At 43.5% G+C, this 16,311-nt stretch overlaps 1 protein-coding gene across 1 annotated transcript in view; it reads left to right on the top strand.

Annotated features, from left to right (window-relative positions):
* The first annotated feature begins 1,709 nt into the window (after window positions 1-1,709).
* Window positions 1,710-16,311, top strand: part of LOC104498473 (probable E3 ubiquitin-protein ligase HERC3) — a 45,238-nt gene continuing 30,636 nt past the window's right edge. Inside the window, exon 1 of the mRNA XM_010141858.1 lies at window positions 1,710-1,961. Coding sequence (XP_010140160.1) covers window positions 1,736-1,961 — 226 coding nt within the window. The 5' untranslated portion in view covers window positions 1,710-1,735. The remainder of the gene's footprint in view (window positions 1,962-16,311) is intronic.

Here is a 16,311-nt window from a genome sequence, read left to right as displayed (position 1 = left end):
TTCCTATTCTTAGTGTTGTCAGCGTGGAGGGTATTTTCCGTCAGGGTTTTGTGCTGAGGGCAACCAAGTACAGAGTGTACATAATGACTGATTTAACTCGACAGCCTCATAACCTGCTGCTTTTTCCTCTGTGTGCTTTGGAGCTGGCCAGTAATAAGCACAGTGTGGATGTGAATGAATTCAATTAAGCTATAAAGGAGCAAGGGCTGTTAGAGATAAATGGGATTCATAGTGTGCTTTAAAGCACCTAGTAAGAGATCCTAGTTGTGGTAGGAAATTGCATCACAGATAAAGTACAACTGGAAAATCCAGTCCTTTCCCTCCCCCATCCAGGTCAGCCCTGCGTCACTGGAAGGGACCACAGCTGACAGGCAAGGATAGCAGGTACGAGATGAGCACCCATTGCTTAGGGCTTAGATTAGGAAAGGCTTTGTTGCTAATACCCAGATCTTGAATTAGCACCAGGCTTTGGAAACAAACTGAATGTATGTGTTTCCAATCTGCTTAAAGGTGGGAGAAGGAATGTCGTTTCCTTGAGGTGCTTCAAGGGTTACCTTTGGCTGTCTGATCCTGTGCTAGAATAGTAAATGCTGCTTCTGTAAATTGCCTCAGTTTAAAACTTGTCATGGTGAGTCATAAGACTTGATGTCTTGGATCTTTCATTTTCTTCTCTTCTTTCTTAATCCCTCTAGAAAAAAGGCTTTAATCAGTTTCTAGTTCAAGCAGAGGAGTTCTCAATGTCTTATTAGTATAGCATGTTTAGCAAATAAACAGAACCTATTGAGATTAGGAGTGACAAAGGAGTGTTACTAAAATCTTTCATGGGCTTCTTCTGGAATGAGAACCATTTCCCTCCTCCCAGCTTTTATGCATTACCATCCTGTTGTCATCATCAAGTTCAGGCTGAGTAATTCCTTGGGCCTTTTATATTGCTGTGTTTTTTCCCTTCCCATGTTACCTCACTCTTTGAAATCCCTGACTTTCACTGAGTGCAGCAAAAACAAAAAATAACACCTGACTGCTGACAAGTAGCATCAATGCTATCGGTCCATTGCTGTTGGGGTCAAGCTGTCAGTGTCTCTGCTCTATGTGAACTGCTGCTGCTTGGAAAATTTGTGTGTATGTAGGTGTATATATTTGGGTTACAAGAGTGTGCTCAGTTGAACAAAATACTTAATCTGGATTTAGGAGAAATAATACAGTTCTGCCTGGGCCAGCGCACCACAAATGCCTGTGATGGTCTGTTTGGGACTAGTTTGCCCACTTATGAGAAAATTTTTAAAATTTCTTTAAGTGGTGGTCCCAATTATGATGCTTTAACTCTGAAAGTTCAAGTTTTAGACTAACACTAAAAAGCATTACAGTTGATTTGGGGAATTAGTTGATTTTTGGTTTTTCAACCAGAGTGATGTTGCTGAAATAAGATCACATCTGCTGGGTTTCAGAACACTTCTGCCTTACAGATGGAGCTGGCCAGGGTATGAGGTGCTGACTCGGTACCTGAGCTGAGCTATCTTAATTCCTCTTGGTTATCTGTGTAATGGTGGAAATCCCTTTTTTACAGGCAGTCCATAAGCCTGACAGTCATGCAGGAAATGCCTTTTTTGGTTGTTTCCACCCCCTGCTCTGAGCAGTTCTCTCTGTAGGATCACTTGTTGAGTACTTGCATCATTCACACTCCCTTCCGTGTTTCTCTTGCCCAGGGAGGATACATGACTTGCTGAAAAGAGAGAAAATGCTATGCTGGGGATACTCGTCTTTTGGACAGCCTGGGCTAGGTAGCAACCTCCAGGTCATCATTCCTGAACCACAGGTGTATGGATTCATTCATGACAGAAATGTCAAGGAGGTGGCATGTGGAGGAAACCACTCCGTGTTTCTGCTGGAAGATGGGGAAGTGTATACCTGTGGGTTGAACACCAAAGGCCAACTGGGCCATGACTGTGAAGGAAGCAAGCCGGGTAAGTCTGCTTTTTATGTGTGTCTCCAACTTTTGAGGCTAGTGGGCTGAGAAGATTATGGAAGCTACTTTGTGTTGATTGCTTTGGAGCTCAAACAGCTAATAGATCTGAATATGATGTGTAATAATGCAGTAATGATGCTGAGTAATATTTGCTGGCTCTGGGAAGATAAAGCTGAGCAGCATGGGTGAGGAGATAGGTCTGCTCAGTTTGTCTGGGAAATGGATCAAAGAGACGTGCGCAGATGGTCCCAGGGCAGATTTTGTTATTTGGCATTATGTTGCCTTTTTGTAAAAAGGAAGAGAGAGCAGTGAGTCACCAGTGTCTTCTGCTTTGTCTTTCCAATTGCACTGCATCCTTATGCCTATTCTTGTGCAGTTATTGTTGGGAATTTTGTCATTTACATAAAAAAAAAAAAATCTGGATTGAGTGTAGTTGTGAAGAACAAGCTTGGTTTTGGCCAAGAGAGTTTCTAAATTTTGTTTTCTTCTCTTGGAAACGTCTTGACAACTTGTGCCTTCGTGTTTTCTTAATCTAGAAGGTCATCGTAGCCTTGTGTTCTCCAGACTCAAATGCTTTTTCTTCATCATGTTCCAGTGAGCAGAACCTGTGTGTGCAGAACCACAGGCAGCTAATGCCTCTCCTGGTTTAGTTGTGAATTGTTATTCTGAGAAACTCTGAAGCTTTTTTTGTATGGACTTTCTTTTGAATATTGGCCTTCCAATTCACCTTCCATTAACTTCTTGTTTTTTGGCGTGTTGTAAAGATACAGGTATTTGTTTCCATAATATAATAAAAATCCTTCTGTGGGTAACTAGAGGAATAAGACATCTTCCCTCAAGCTGCAGGCTACCTCACCTGTAGAGCCTGGGCCTTCTGTAGCATACCCTATTTTTGCACAATAGAGATACGAGATGTGTACAAGCAGCCACAGTCCCCCACGTGGTATGTGCAAGTCTGACCTGACTGATTCCACTGCTCCTTTCTTTTGTCAGTCTCTCTTGTCTCTTTCAAAATGAGATGGTGGGTGTTGGATGTGGTGTGTCTGTGGTGCTCTGTCGTAGGGGTTGATCTATGAGAGAAAGAGAATCTGATTCTGTGAGTTGACCTTGAGTCTGACCTCTCTTGCTTTTCCTACAAGTTGCTTCCAGATAATCCTGACCTCTTTTAATAATTATCAGGAGTGCCTAAGTCCTCTTTGTGCATAACCACTGTTTAGCCTCTGAGGACTTGTAAATTTAGACTCTGGAATAAATGAGATGCTTAGTAAAAGGAAGCTGAGCCTAGTAAATGTTCCACCTGACCTGATGAGGATACTTCATCCTGCAAATCGTCTAACTATAGCTGCCTGACTCTAGTGCAGAGGCCTCAGAAATTCAGTGCTGTAAAGATGTGTAGTCTGAGAATAAAGCAAGCATGAGATGATAATGAAAATGGAGGCTTCACGGTGAACAGATGAGCACTGGAAATGGATTTCATGAATCCTGAGGTGTAGACCTCTAGCAACTAGGTAATCCTGCCTTCAGCTAGGGCTGTAGAAGAGGGGCAGTCTGAGATTTGGAAACAGAAATAAAAAGTTCTTTGGATTTGATCCCAATGCCCTTCTTCTAGTCCTTCAATTAAGGGACTATCACTAAAACATCAACTCTCAGTTATCCTGCAGGTTTCATTTATTCTAAAAAAAGTTCTGCAGTGCTGTTCTCTGAGGAGCCTATGACAATCCTCGAGAAACCGTGTTTCTCTACTGACACAGCACTAATGGCTCTGCCTGCAGTGAGGTTTCTCTTGGCTGGACAGGTGGGAGGGATGTGCTGTAAAGCAAGGAACAGTTCCCTTTTTAGTCATGGGGACCAGTCACAGCAGTCTTTACTATAACAGCAATAAATGGAGGAGAGTCCCATCCCACACACTGCTTTGTGTGGGTCTCCTTTGGCTTGTGGCAGTGAGAACTGAATCTTTTAATTCTCGTTTGCAAATAGTAACAAGAAGAATCAAGTCCTCCTCTTTCACTCCCACCTCTCCTCTACATGAGATAAAGACAAGCTTATATCTGTATAGAAAGGCATGTCAAAATCATCTTTCTTACTCTCCATTAGTTGTGGACCTATGAGTGAAGCCATATCTGACATGAAGTGAAGGTGTTTGTGTGGGGCCTAGGGTCCTGAACTGATGAAGGTGATGGAGAGAAGGCTGTCAGGAGATGTCTGAGGTAGAGAACTAGAGAAGAGCCTGGAACTGTGAGTCTTGCACCTACATCTGTCTAGCCTCTGCAGGACAAGGCAGTGTGGGCTGAGGCCTCGTGGTTTCACTGCCTTATGGCTTGACTCTGTCCAGCCTGTGAGGGCAGCTAGAAGTTGCTGACCTCTGCCCAGCTCTGTAAGTGAGCCTCATCTCCTGCTTCAGGATAGTACTGATTTCCCCCTCCTGGCAGCCCCTGGAGAAACCCTCCTCTGGACTTCAGAAATGCTTACCATAGCCTGCAGAGTGGCTTGGTTTCAGGGTAACATCGAGACATGAAAATATGCAGGGTGTCTTGAACCTTTTTGAAAGCTAGATGACTTCAGAGGAGTTGAGTGATCTTCCTGCTGCCCAGGTCTGTGCATGTAAGAGGAAACTCCCTTTTATCTCTCACACTTTTTGTGTGGTGTGTGAGGCTTACGCTGTCAGCACGCTAAAAGCTTCAATTAGTGTTTTCAGAATATATGATCGTGTTGTTTAATCAGAGACTGTTATTTCCCAGGATGATGTCTGCTTGTGAATCAAGTTCTGGGACTTTGCAATGCACTGGACATGGATCTAACCCTGATCTCCTTGCAGAGCTTGCAGGTTTTACTTATGACTTCCAGTAGGAGAAGAGTTTTCTTGTTTGCAGTGAGTGCTTTTGAAGACTTTGCCTCCCTTTCTTCCCTTATATATTCTAAATAATTAGTTTTTTCTCTTGTTCTGCTGCCCATTTACACATAGGAGGAGGATTGAATTTTGCTTCTCATTCATGGTGCTCCCAGAAATGTCAAACAGCAGCACAGAGTTGTTTCAGCAATTCCTCTTACAGGAGTTCTTTAGAGGGCACCTTTCGAAATGAAAGAAACTTGTTAATTAAAATTAAAAACCTTTGTTTACTGTCACATCAGCTGAGCTTGTGGATGTAATGCAGAGACAGGATAGCAGCTGGTGAAGTGATTCTTGTGCCTCTTCGCTGTTACTGGGGAAGTATGTGCCACTGAAAGAGTATGAGTCAATAGCGGATTATTTTCTGGAAGTGCACTTTCCTTGGATTTTACATTGTGGTGATAAAATTAACATTTACGAAGTTTATCTTAACTAAATGAACGTTCCTTTCTGCTAAAAGCTAACAGCCATTTCCAACTCCCCACTTCTAATCTAGGGTCATACTGGGTGTGCTGCTCTAAAAGCCATCTCCCCACATTGTCATGCTATTTACCGTTTTGCTGCTTCTGTTCTTTGAATTGTGGTGATTACCAAGGTACTTACGAGGTGCTCGGAGATGGATACCTGGCTAATACCGAAACGATCGTTTTTGTCAGTTCTTCCCCCTGCCCCGAAACAGTCTGTAGTTTGTCCCTGCAATGACTTGGCAGGGGTGCAGAAGGGGAGGCTCTGTCCCAGTGTTCTCTCGCTGTGACCATAGTTAATAAAGCTTCTGTCTGACATGTCCTAATTTTCACTTGTGTTGTCATGCGCGTGGAGTCCCCAGAGCCTCTGACAATGCCTTAGGAGAAGCAACTTACCAATCATAGTTATGAAGTATTGAGACCACTGTTCTGCAAAATCAGTCTAAGTTTGCATTAGTTTCCTGAGCATCATTGGGTGTTAACATACGTTATGCCTCTAATGGGAAGCGATAATACTGTACTACAATAGTTTTAGGAAACAAGAAATTTATTCTCTGTAACTATATATAAATTTCCATTTCTTCAGCCCTGTAATTTCACTTTGATTTTCTTCAGGTCTGACTTGATGTCTTGACTCCCTGTGTGATACTTTTTAGATAAGTGAGTCTTACCTGAATGTGCGTGCTGGGGAACAAAAGGCAGGCTGGCGTACCTAAGGCAAAGGCTTTTTGGGGATTTGGGTTGAATTACAGAGAAGTGTGAAGTAGCTAGCTGGTTGTTAGCCGTTTGTAAAGCTTTAAACACGTGCTTGAGTCTGAGATCTGTAACTTGTTTCCTGGTCTAGAGGTTTGTTCTTTACAGGTCGTTTGGATTTCATTTGGCTTTGGCTAGTGACAATACCTGGGCTTTGGTAATTAGTGTTTCAAGAGTTACAGGAAAATGTCTAGTACCAAATTTGACTTTTTGCCTGGTAACATACAGCAGACAACCCCTTTTTTTTTTTTAGTGTATTTCCTGTCTGGATGCAAATGTGCAGGATAGCATTGCTTTTGTGTGTGATCTTGAATCTATCTGCTTGTAGCTGCAGGGTTAGAAATACCGTAATTATGTTCAATCTCTTTCAAAAACCACAAGAACACCCACCGAAAAAACCCCACTACATGATCCCCATCCCCTGGATTTTTCCGAACTCAGTGGCCTTTCTTTTCAAACGTAAATCCACTTGTCCTGAATTTCAGCACAGGATTACAGTGACTGGAGACCTTGGTGCTCACTGTGACATGCCTGTTAATCCGGAACCCTGTAATGGCTGAGAATTCGGATGTGTGACCTGCTTGGAAGGACAGTCTGTATGGATCTTCCTCTTTCAGCATCTTCCTAATGGGTGAGAAGTCAGCATGGAGATTCGTCCTGGTTGCTGAGGAGGAGAGGTGGCAGGGCTTGTGTTTGTCAGAGGCAGCCATGCAGCTGAACAGATGAGGAGGTATGGCTGCTGCCTTGAATAGGTAGGGTTGAGAGATGCTCATGCGTGGGATGACAGTGGCAGGAGACTGGTTAGTTCTCCTCTTTGCGTGAGGAGTGAAACAAGGGAAAAAAAAAAAAGGGCTTAAATGTGAGTAACTCCAGGAGGTTCCACTAAGTAAGCTTTTCACTGAGGATCTGAGATAGTTTTGTCCCCCTGCTTGGGCATGGAGCTGAGGCTCAGCATGCAGCCATTGCAGTGCTTCCCAGGTGCTGTGGTCTGGGAGGTTCCTGCTTCACATTCATCACACCTTCTCTGCACCTCCAAAGCAGAGCTGCATGCTGTAAAAGATGTAGCAGAGGCATGGCAGCCCTGCTTGTAGGCGTTGGCTGTGCCAAAGCCTGGGATCTGTGGGGAGGGATGGAGCCGTCTGGGGGACAGAGAGGCCCTTGCAGAGTCAGGCCTTTAGTGCTGGCCTGCAGCAGCAGACTTTAAACTGGAGGAATAATAAAGGAATTATTAGGACACAATTTATGTTTTGGCACCTGTTGTAAAAAGAGTCAGATTATTAAGCTGGCCAACCATTGCAGAGTCAGGTATGTTCATTTGTACTCATCCCTCGATCTCCTTCAGTCACTCATGGGATCTGACCAAGCTACTGAGGTTGTTGTGCCTGCGCTAGTGATTGCAGCATTGTCCAGCAATGTGGACTTGCGTTATGGAGTGTCCATCTCAGCTGGGTTGGTGCAATTTGGGCTGCAGGATGATTTTACATTTCAATATTAGAAGGCTGGATTTGAAAATTACTTCATTTAGAAACTATGTGTATGGTTAAATTGAGAAATAAAATCAGCAGAAGTGCTTTCTGTTAGATGTCTTAAAAATGCATGCGCTGTGTTGAATTGGTTGGCTGAGAGCTCTGAATATGCCAGATATTTATAGTGGGCTGGTTTAAAATTTGCATGGTCTGTATCATGAGAACTGACTTCTGCCAATACTTTGAGACTGCAGAATTAGGACAGCCTGAACTGAGGAGAGATAAGGCTCTTTAGGGGAGCCTAAAGCACTGGAAGTCTGCTTTCTTGTCAGTAAAATAATTTTATAAGATGAAATGGCTGTAATGTGTTCTCAGATGTAACTCTGAAGTGCTGTCTCTAAAAACACATGTTATAATGACCACCAGATTTCTCTTGTGATTTCTCTTTGAGGTGTGAAAATAAGAGTGAGCCCAGGGAAGCAAGATACTGTTGTTTTTGTGTTTGCTTTTTTTTTTTTTTTAGGATTGGTACAGCCTATTTTATTGAGGGCATGAGGGACCATTTTAATGTCTGTGTCTCAAAAGGCAGAGCTGCAGTAGGAATGGTCAGCTTTTTGCCCTTTAATTGGAGATTTGCAGGGCAATTTAGCAGCCTAAACTTGCATTTATTTTGGTCATATTTGTTATTCCTGTATTGTGTACTATTCAAAGGCTTTCTGAAGGTGCAACAGAAGTAAAGGCTGTTAATATGCCTGACTTGGAAGGAGCAGGCAGCCCTGGCTTTGGCCTGGCATGTGGCAGTAATGACTATCCCCTCTCCTGCAACCACGCACAAGCTGAAAGGTGGCCTTAGGGTGAGGTGGGAGTGCAGCTGTGTGTGGTGAGGTAAAAGGGAGAGGACAGAAATGAAGCTGGAGGTGATAGATACAGGTTTTCTGAATGCCCCAACCTTTTTGCACTGGGAATAGTTGTCTGTGTTGGACCAAAGGGATGACTTGAGGCTGAATGTGTAAGTAGAGGCTGAGAGTCCCATCCTCTAGGAGAGATTTTAGTAGTTTCTTGGCTGTTGATGCTGGAAGTTCGTTGTTCTTAGCTTCAAGATGTGTTATGTGACACAACCACAGATGGTGATATGCAGTTATTGGGCAGCTTTTGTATAGGCGGGGGTCTATGAGTAGACATCTGAAGTAAGAAATCTCTCCCCACTAACTCCAAAAATTCTATTCTCACTCGCAATAAAGAGCCCAGGTGCTTTTCTTCAGTAAGGATGGTTTTTCCCTTGAATTCACATCCTATGTTTTCTCTGCACAAAATCATGCAGGCATAGGTTTTTTTAGGTATAAAAGCCTGAGTTTGGTGAAGCATTCTGTATGATTTGATCTTTAGGGCTCACAAGAGTATGTAGGGTCTTCAGGATCAATGTCCTCTTTCGTAAAAAAGGGATTGGCTTGTTTTTCAGTGTGTAACTATTCTGTGGAGAGACTTAGTTTGTTTCTGGCTCATGGTGTATGTTTGTTCCTTGCTGTGCTGTCTATAGACATCAAATCTTCCAGAAGATGCTTAAATATGTCTGTGATTTTAAGTGTGGCTCCATCAATGTTAAACAGCCTGATACTCCTCCTTAAACTGTATTGGAAAGAAGAACTTATCTCAAAGATCTTTGTGAAACTTCTCAGAAATTGAATGCTTTAGACACCTCAGGCTGCTAGCAGAAAACTGCTGTTCCTACAGCAGATCTGTGAAGAAACACTCAAGATCTTAACACCAGACCTGCCTTTTAAATAGCTGCCTGCCAATATAAACTCACCCCCCAAAAATGTGTAGATGCTCATATCTCCTTTTCTCAGAACGCCCTTCAAATCTTAGAGTAGAGAAAATTAATAAACTTCTGTAAATGTTTAATAGGACTGCATGAATTACCTCCCTTTCCCAGTCACCATGCTTTTTTGCACTAATATTTTCAAGCAGTGTTTGTGAAGCTGATGGAGGTGTCATTGAAAACAAGGGCAAGGGTGCTGTACTGAGTCTGCACTGTGCACCTGTGGCTTTTCAGGAACTTCTCAGGCTCTGTCCTACCCCTATGCAAATCACTGCAGGATTGAAATAAACGGGAACAGAGCGAGGAGCACAGCAACTGCTTTTGGAAATCACGTGCTACTTCGTCAAAGCCTGGGAATGCCACAGGTGAAACTCTGTGGAGTGCAGCTACCTAGGAAGTGTAGCCTGCCTTCCAGAAGAAAATACAAAATGTCCACGCGAAGGCTAAATGCTTCCTGTTTTGTGAAACTGCTCCAGTAACGTGCAAAGATGGCAAAATAGCACCTGTCCAGAGGCAACAAGGGGAGTGAAGCCTTGGAGGCTTGCTTGCAGTGTATGTGGTACACAGCAATGCTCTATGTTGCAGGGACTTGGAGCTGCTTACTCTGAGCCCTCTCCTCAGACCTGATGACCTACAGTGGAAGGACACTCATGCAGCAGTGATCTGCAGGAATGAGCACAGCAGATGGAGGGGTGCTTGGAGAGGCTGTTTCCTAGACAAAAGGCACCATGTGGGGGAGTAAAAGGTTTTCTATGGCTGTGTCTGGGGAAGGGGTTTGCTTTCTCAGAGCGTATCTGCTTTCACAGCTGTGAGGGGGAATAGCTGGCAAAACCTATGTGAAGTGACACTGTGGGTTGTCACAGTGCCTTCACTTCTTGCTCCTACATTCCTGCCTTGACGTGACCAGAGGCAGCTTGAAAGCAGCTTAAGAAGCCTTAAAAGCAGCTTCATAAAGTGAAGGCAGTACTAATTTACTAAAGCAGCCTCTCTGATTTAAGCCTGTAAGTAGCCATGCTAAATAAACTAATGAGCAGTACTGTACCTGTTGAGCAGGGAAGCGGTCATCAAATGAGTGTCATTAGTGTCTGTGGATGAAAGGGAACTGCAGAATGGTTGTCTCTTTACTTGGAGCTTCTCGACCTTGACCTATGGACAGTGTTCCCATCCCTGACACCAAAAGTGTTCCAGGGAATGTCACCTGCTTTGTGTCATTTCCCCCTCATTTTCTTTGTTCAGTAAGTCCACTCTATGTTTACATTTACTCATTTGTAACCAAATTCTCAGAGCCCTGTCAGCTTCAAGTGCTGCTGTTGTCAATCTCTCTAATGAGGCTGCTCTTGGTACTCTCTGCTTTCTGCTGCATAACAGCAGTTCACAAAGTTCATGAAAGGAAGACCTCAAGATTTGCAGGTTGGACTTGTAAAACACAGCCTCCTCAATGGGTATAATAAACTTGAATTGTCAAAAGTTGGAGGAGGTTACATGCTAATGTAAACATTTTCTTCAAAGCTTTTGCCCTGGTCTGAGAGAAGCTTGAGAACAAGGTAGGCTGCTGTACATGGCTGAGAACGGCAGGCAGAAAGCGAGGATAGCTGTTGTGCAGTGAGGATGTGGTCTCCCTGTGGTGTTTGCGCTTGTAGTCTTGTGTCCTGCAGGTTCAGAGCACAATGTTCCCCACGACCTTGCGTGGCGTAGTCTCCATGACAGACTCAAGCAGTGTGTAATCTTTTCCCAGAGAGGCTTGGCAAGGGAGGAGGAAGTTAGCAGCAGTGAAATTGTGAGGCTGGTGTTGCGCAGGTTGGCTCCGTGAGCCTACGTGTTGTGTGTCATGTTGTGTGTCATATGCCTGGCCATGCCAGAGACTGTCAGCAGTCACGAAGCTATGTTTCTGAAACTGCCCTTCAGCCCTTGTCTTCTTCCTGTGATCCTTCCTCTGATGTTACTGCTGACAATCCGCAGCCTGCAGAGGTTGTGTGAGTGAAGACTCGGGAGCAGTTTTAGCTGGCTGGGTTAGGTTATGTTTTCAAAAGCACCTGATATCTTTGGAAAGTCTGTATTTTGCTTGTCTTCCTCCCAGTTGCAGAGGTCAGATGTTGATTGTGGAAACTGCGAACATGAGACACCTAGGTGGTCAGAATTGAAAGTGTGCAGAGGGAAATCAGAGGGTTATTCCCCAGGCTTTAAAGGAGAGAGGAAGAGGCAAAAAGACCCTGACAAACAGTTTATTTTCCTCTCCCCAGTTAGGAGTTTCCAAGTGGGAGAGAGAATCACATTTCCACTGGGAAAGATGTTTCCTGGAAAAGCTGGTGAGTGTAATTGTGCTGCTAATACTGGTAAAAGCATTCAATAGCTAAGATATTGTTGAAGTTATGCTGGCAAAATAAGGAGAAACCTTCATAAGGGGATGGAGAAATCTTGGGTGTATTTTTTTAGTGTATTTTCTTTGCGCTTTGGATTGCAGTCGTTTCAGTTGCTTCACTTTGTTTTTCTCTTTTCCTCTTTCTGGTTTCATTACAACACTCAGATGTGTTTTAGTGCTCATCTGGCTTCATTAGGACTGAAATCATAAAGCTCATCACAGCCTAGAAATAAAGCCAGGATGTCTATGCAAAAACATGTCGAGAATGTGCTGGTGGAGGCTGGGGAATCAGCAGTCAGCTGGTTTTTTTTCTTAATGTATAAAAATCTTGTCAGAGCATTTGGTGATCCACCGTGGCTTACTTGGTCTTTGTTACAGAGGGTTAGTGAAATACTGATGACTGCCAAGTTCGGGCAATAGTGTTTTTCTTTTTTTTTTTTTTGTAGTACCTGTTGAAGGCAGTAGCAGGTTTTCCATTGGGTTTTTGCCTGTTGGATCAGGCTTCTGTAGGTGCTAATGTTGTTAGTGTCACCTTGTTATGTGGTTTAATGTGTTGGTATAATTCATCTCCGAAAGGAGAGAGCTCAACTCCTTTTCTGTAAGAGTTAAGGCTTTTCAGTACTCAGAGAATAGAAGGACCATATGGATGAAGTTTAGGTTGCTGTTGGTGTCTGATTAAAAATTCAGCTGCATTGTCCATGAAAATGTTGTATCTCACACTTCTGATTTTTACATCTTGGTTGCAAAATGCTCAGGCATGCTCACTGTGGGTGTGGACTCTATTAACGAGCATGGCAACGCAAAGAAATTGGCTCATCTGTTCTCAGACTTGGCAGCTGCTGGCATTTAACCCAGAGGAGTTTCTTGCCAATGGTTGTTTCTTCCTCCCCTCCATTCCTACCACCATTTCTTTCTTATCTGGGCAAGCTAGAAGGTGCCTGCCTTGGAAAGGCAGTGAGCACTTTCCTAGCAGACAGCAACAACCAAGCAGAGCAAATGCTGAAAGTTGCTCATTGTCAAGCTGGAGAGGCAATGGGGAGTTTTGGCCATTTATACAGGCGGACTGAAATAACTTTTCCAAGCCACAGCTTTTTCTCACCAGTGAAGAAATTTTGCCACTGAAGGTGTAACCTCAGGGTTGATGGTTTCTCTACATCATTTTCTGACAGTAGAACCCATCCAGTGTTGTTCATGTACATCCCAGGACACCTCTGGCTGAAGGATTGTGGCATTTCCTCTAGTGAAAGCCTGTCTTGTGAGCAGCTGGAAGCTATGCACAGAAAGGGTGTACCAACTCTCTGATAAACTAGGAGTAGGAAAGCTAGTAAATTATTCATCGCCTATGCATTCTAATCAATGCAGTATAGCTGAGTGCTTTGTCTGTGGTTGCAGACACTGAAGATCTTGCATAGGTTTCCAACGCTGTGGGGACAAAGCATTGTCCCTGCTTTATAAATAATGAAGCTATGGACTGCAGGTGGGTTTTTCAGGGCTTTTCATTCTTGGCCCAGCTTTACTGGCATTGCCAAACCTTCAAGCTAAATGCACCGACTGTCAGGAAGCAAAGTTACAGAAACATATAGCACCTGTCCTCATCTTCTGATGGAATGTCCCTGTGAACCACAGACAGGCAAGAAAACAGGCAAGCAGTCCTCGGAACCAGGCCTGTTGCCATTCAGAGAAGGGCTGTCCCAAAGGGTATTTGCCCAGACCTCATTCTGTGGTCCAATGTGTATTTTATAAAGAGATCTAAAAAGGTTAAGACTGAAAGAAGTCAAACCTCGATACGTCTATTTATGTTGAGATCTGAGAGTTAAGGTGGGTAGCATAGAGAAGTGAAAATTGTAATTGCCAGATGTGAAGAACTGATAAATGACTTCTAAGTATTGGTGCTGTTTTGAGACAGCTAATGGCTTTGAAAAGAAAAGACTGGGTCAGTGTGTACTTCTTGGAAATTGTTGTTTCATTTCTTTTTTGGAAGTTTTATGACCTGTTGAAACACTGTATTGCATAATTCCTTCAGCCCTTCCTGTTGTTTTCAGGGAAGTTTGTTCTGCTTAGCTTTGTATATAATTGTGCCTGTTAAGCTCTGTTTGACTGGTTTTATTCATCAGTTACTGAAGACACAATACTAAGAATAAACTTCAGCCTTTGTACCTTTCATCTCAGTGCAGTGATGTGTCTTAAGGAATGAATAATGGTGTGATGCTCTGGAAATTAAAACAAATTTATACCAACCACTAAAACATCTCTTAGTTTTATATGAGGAAGGTGTGGGAGGTCAACAAATAAATAATTGTCAGATGTTTTTTGATAATGCTACCCTTTTTAAAGGGAGATGGTACATTTGGTGGCTTGGCAAGCCTGACAGTGAACTGGGGCCTTTGCTGGACTGCCCAAACAGGCTGTGCCCTCAGGGGAAGGCTGGCTTTTTTCCCCTCTCTGGAAAGAGATGTGTGTGACCATGTAAAACTTACTGGTTTGTGTTTACATTTCTTCATGACTTTGCAGGCAAGCTGTGATTAACAGGATCTTAAGAATGTACTACGGTGACATGGGTCGTATGCATATATTTCTGTAGGCAGAGTTCTTCAGCTCCAAGACAGACATGCATTTTCTGTTTGTGGTCATCCAGTGAGTCCAGGTGAGGCTGTATTCTGCTTCTTGGGTGAGCAGTGCAGTCACTGAAGGCTTTCAGTGCCACGGGGCAGCCTTTCAAAACAAGCTGGTATTTATGAGTCCCCTAGGATGGCACACAGAGCAAGGTCAGGTTTGTGTTGCCAAATTAAACTTGAGTCTGTGGAGATTGAAGCAACCACTCTGGATTCTTAAACTTGTTGGATGCCCTCTTGTGTCCCAGCGTGTGAAGTCCTCACTATGTAGTCTTTGCCATGGTCTCCTGATACCTCAAGGCACTTTTTTTTCTGTTGCAGTACTGCTGTGGTCAGAGTCCTGCCTGCTCCAGCTCTTGACGCAGATCTTTTGTCACTGGAGCCTTCTGTCACCTCCTTGAGGTGCTTGACAGCTGAGGGACAGCTCACAGTAGTCCTTCCACAGCAACTGAGACATGCATACTTATTGTGGCAAATACTGCTTTCCTGTGGAAGGAATTAGCTCAGTCATGCCTGCAGGTAGCAAAGCACAGTCGCTGTTATGGATGCCCTAGCCTCCCATTGTGCGTGTTTGCTGTTTTGTCCGACTCGTTATCTCCTGGTGCATGTCAGTGTACAGGGACTGGCTTTGGAACAAGGGTGGGCTGGTGAGTTTGTGACCAGTTTGCAGAGCTCAGGTGCTCTGGATAATGGCCAGTCTCAGTGCATGCCAGCCAGCAAGCTTATAACAAACTGATGGGTTCGAGTATCAAAGGGATGTCCTGTGGAGATGAGGATGACTTCATACCTCTTATTTTGATGGTGAGATCCTCTCCAACAGGAGCTTTAGTTTTGGACCTTCAGGTCCTAGTACAGAAAGATGTTTGGTTGAACTTAGATGGTGTGTCAGGCATATTGCAGCAGGTATTTTTTTTTGGTCTTGTTGGCTGACTGAGAGGAAGAGACCATAGCCACATGTGCTGTTGATACCGTGTCTCTGTTGTTGGTGACTGACCGTGACCAGCCTGTAGAGCTGGTGGTTTGGAGCTCAAAGGCTGCCAAACACTGCTACAGTTGGCTATTTATGGGCCCAAGTGTGAAAACTGTGTGTGTAAATTGAGTTACCACCCTCAAAACATGTCTGTGTTTTTGCATAGGGCTCCAGTGGAACTGGGTGAAATTATTCCTGATGGAGAGAGCTGCAGGGTGAAGGGTGTTGTTAGATAGCAATGCTGAAAGATGGTCAGATAATAGGCAGGCCCAATCCTCAAGCTTTCATAGGTGTTTGTGTGCTTATTATTTGTAAAATCTATTGCCATTAATTCCTTAGAATGAATGGGAGCACATGTTCAGATAACATTTTACTAACTTAGAATACATATTTAAATAAATGCCACCTTTCATAACGTCTGTTAGGGATTATTATTCTGATTTCTGTCTCCCAGACTTGGAAGCAAGCCCTCCTGGAAATGGCTTCTTTTTAAATTCATTTGAGACATTTAGTTTGATTTATATGCAGCTTTTGGTCCTAAGTTTGTCAGTGATTTCTGGATGCCCTTGATATGGGATATCAGTTTCATAGAATGACGTGTAACTACCCTTTCCTCATGTTGTAGACAAGTGGGACTTTAATGGTACTGATCACTGCCTTGTAGCTTACAGGGTGAAGTCTTCCTTCATCTATCTGAAACATTTGTGTTCATTTAGGGAAGAAAAAAGAAAACCGACTTTACTTCTGTCTGGCTTATGTGGAATTTTTCCATCAGATGTGTGGCATTTCCCATGTTTTATTGTAAAACAAGACTTTCTCATGTCCGTTTGAGAAAACTCTGTGTGATGAATACGATTTAGTTGTTGATTTTGCAGGAGTAGTTGTCAAACCTACTTAAGTTGCTTAACACGATGTAATGATGAAAAGTCATTTGTGGGTCATCTTCTAAAGGACCAAGTGATTATTTTTATCTTTTATTCCTCCGTCTCTTTCACGGGCACCCCCTTGTCATGGGGAA

The sequence above is a fragment of the Buceros rhinoceros genome, unplaced genomic scaffold (genome assembly GCF_000710305.1).
Source record: "Buceros rhinoceros silvestris isolate BGI_N320 unplaced genomic scaffold, ASM71030v1 scaffold7108, whole genome shotgun sequence".
Lineage (NCBI taxonomy): Eukaryota > Metazoa > Chordata > Aves > Bucerotiformes > Bucerotidae > Buceros > Buceros rhinoceros.
This window is presented reverse-complemented; position numbering and strand designations above follow the sequence as displayed.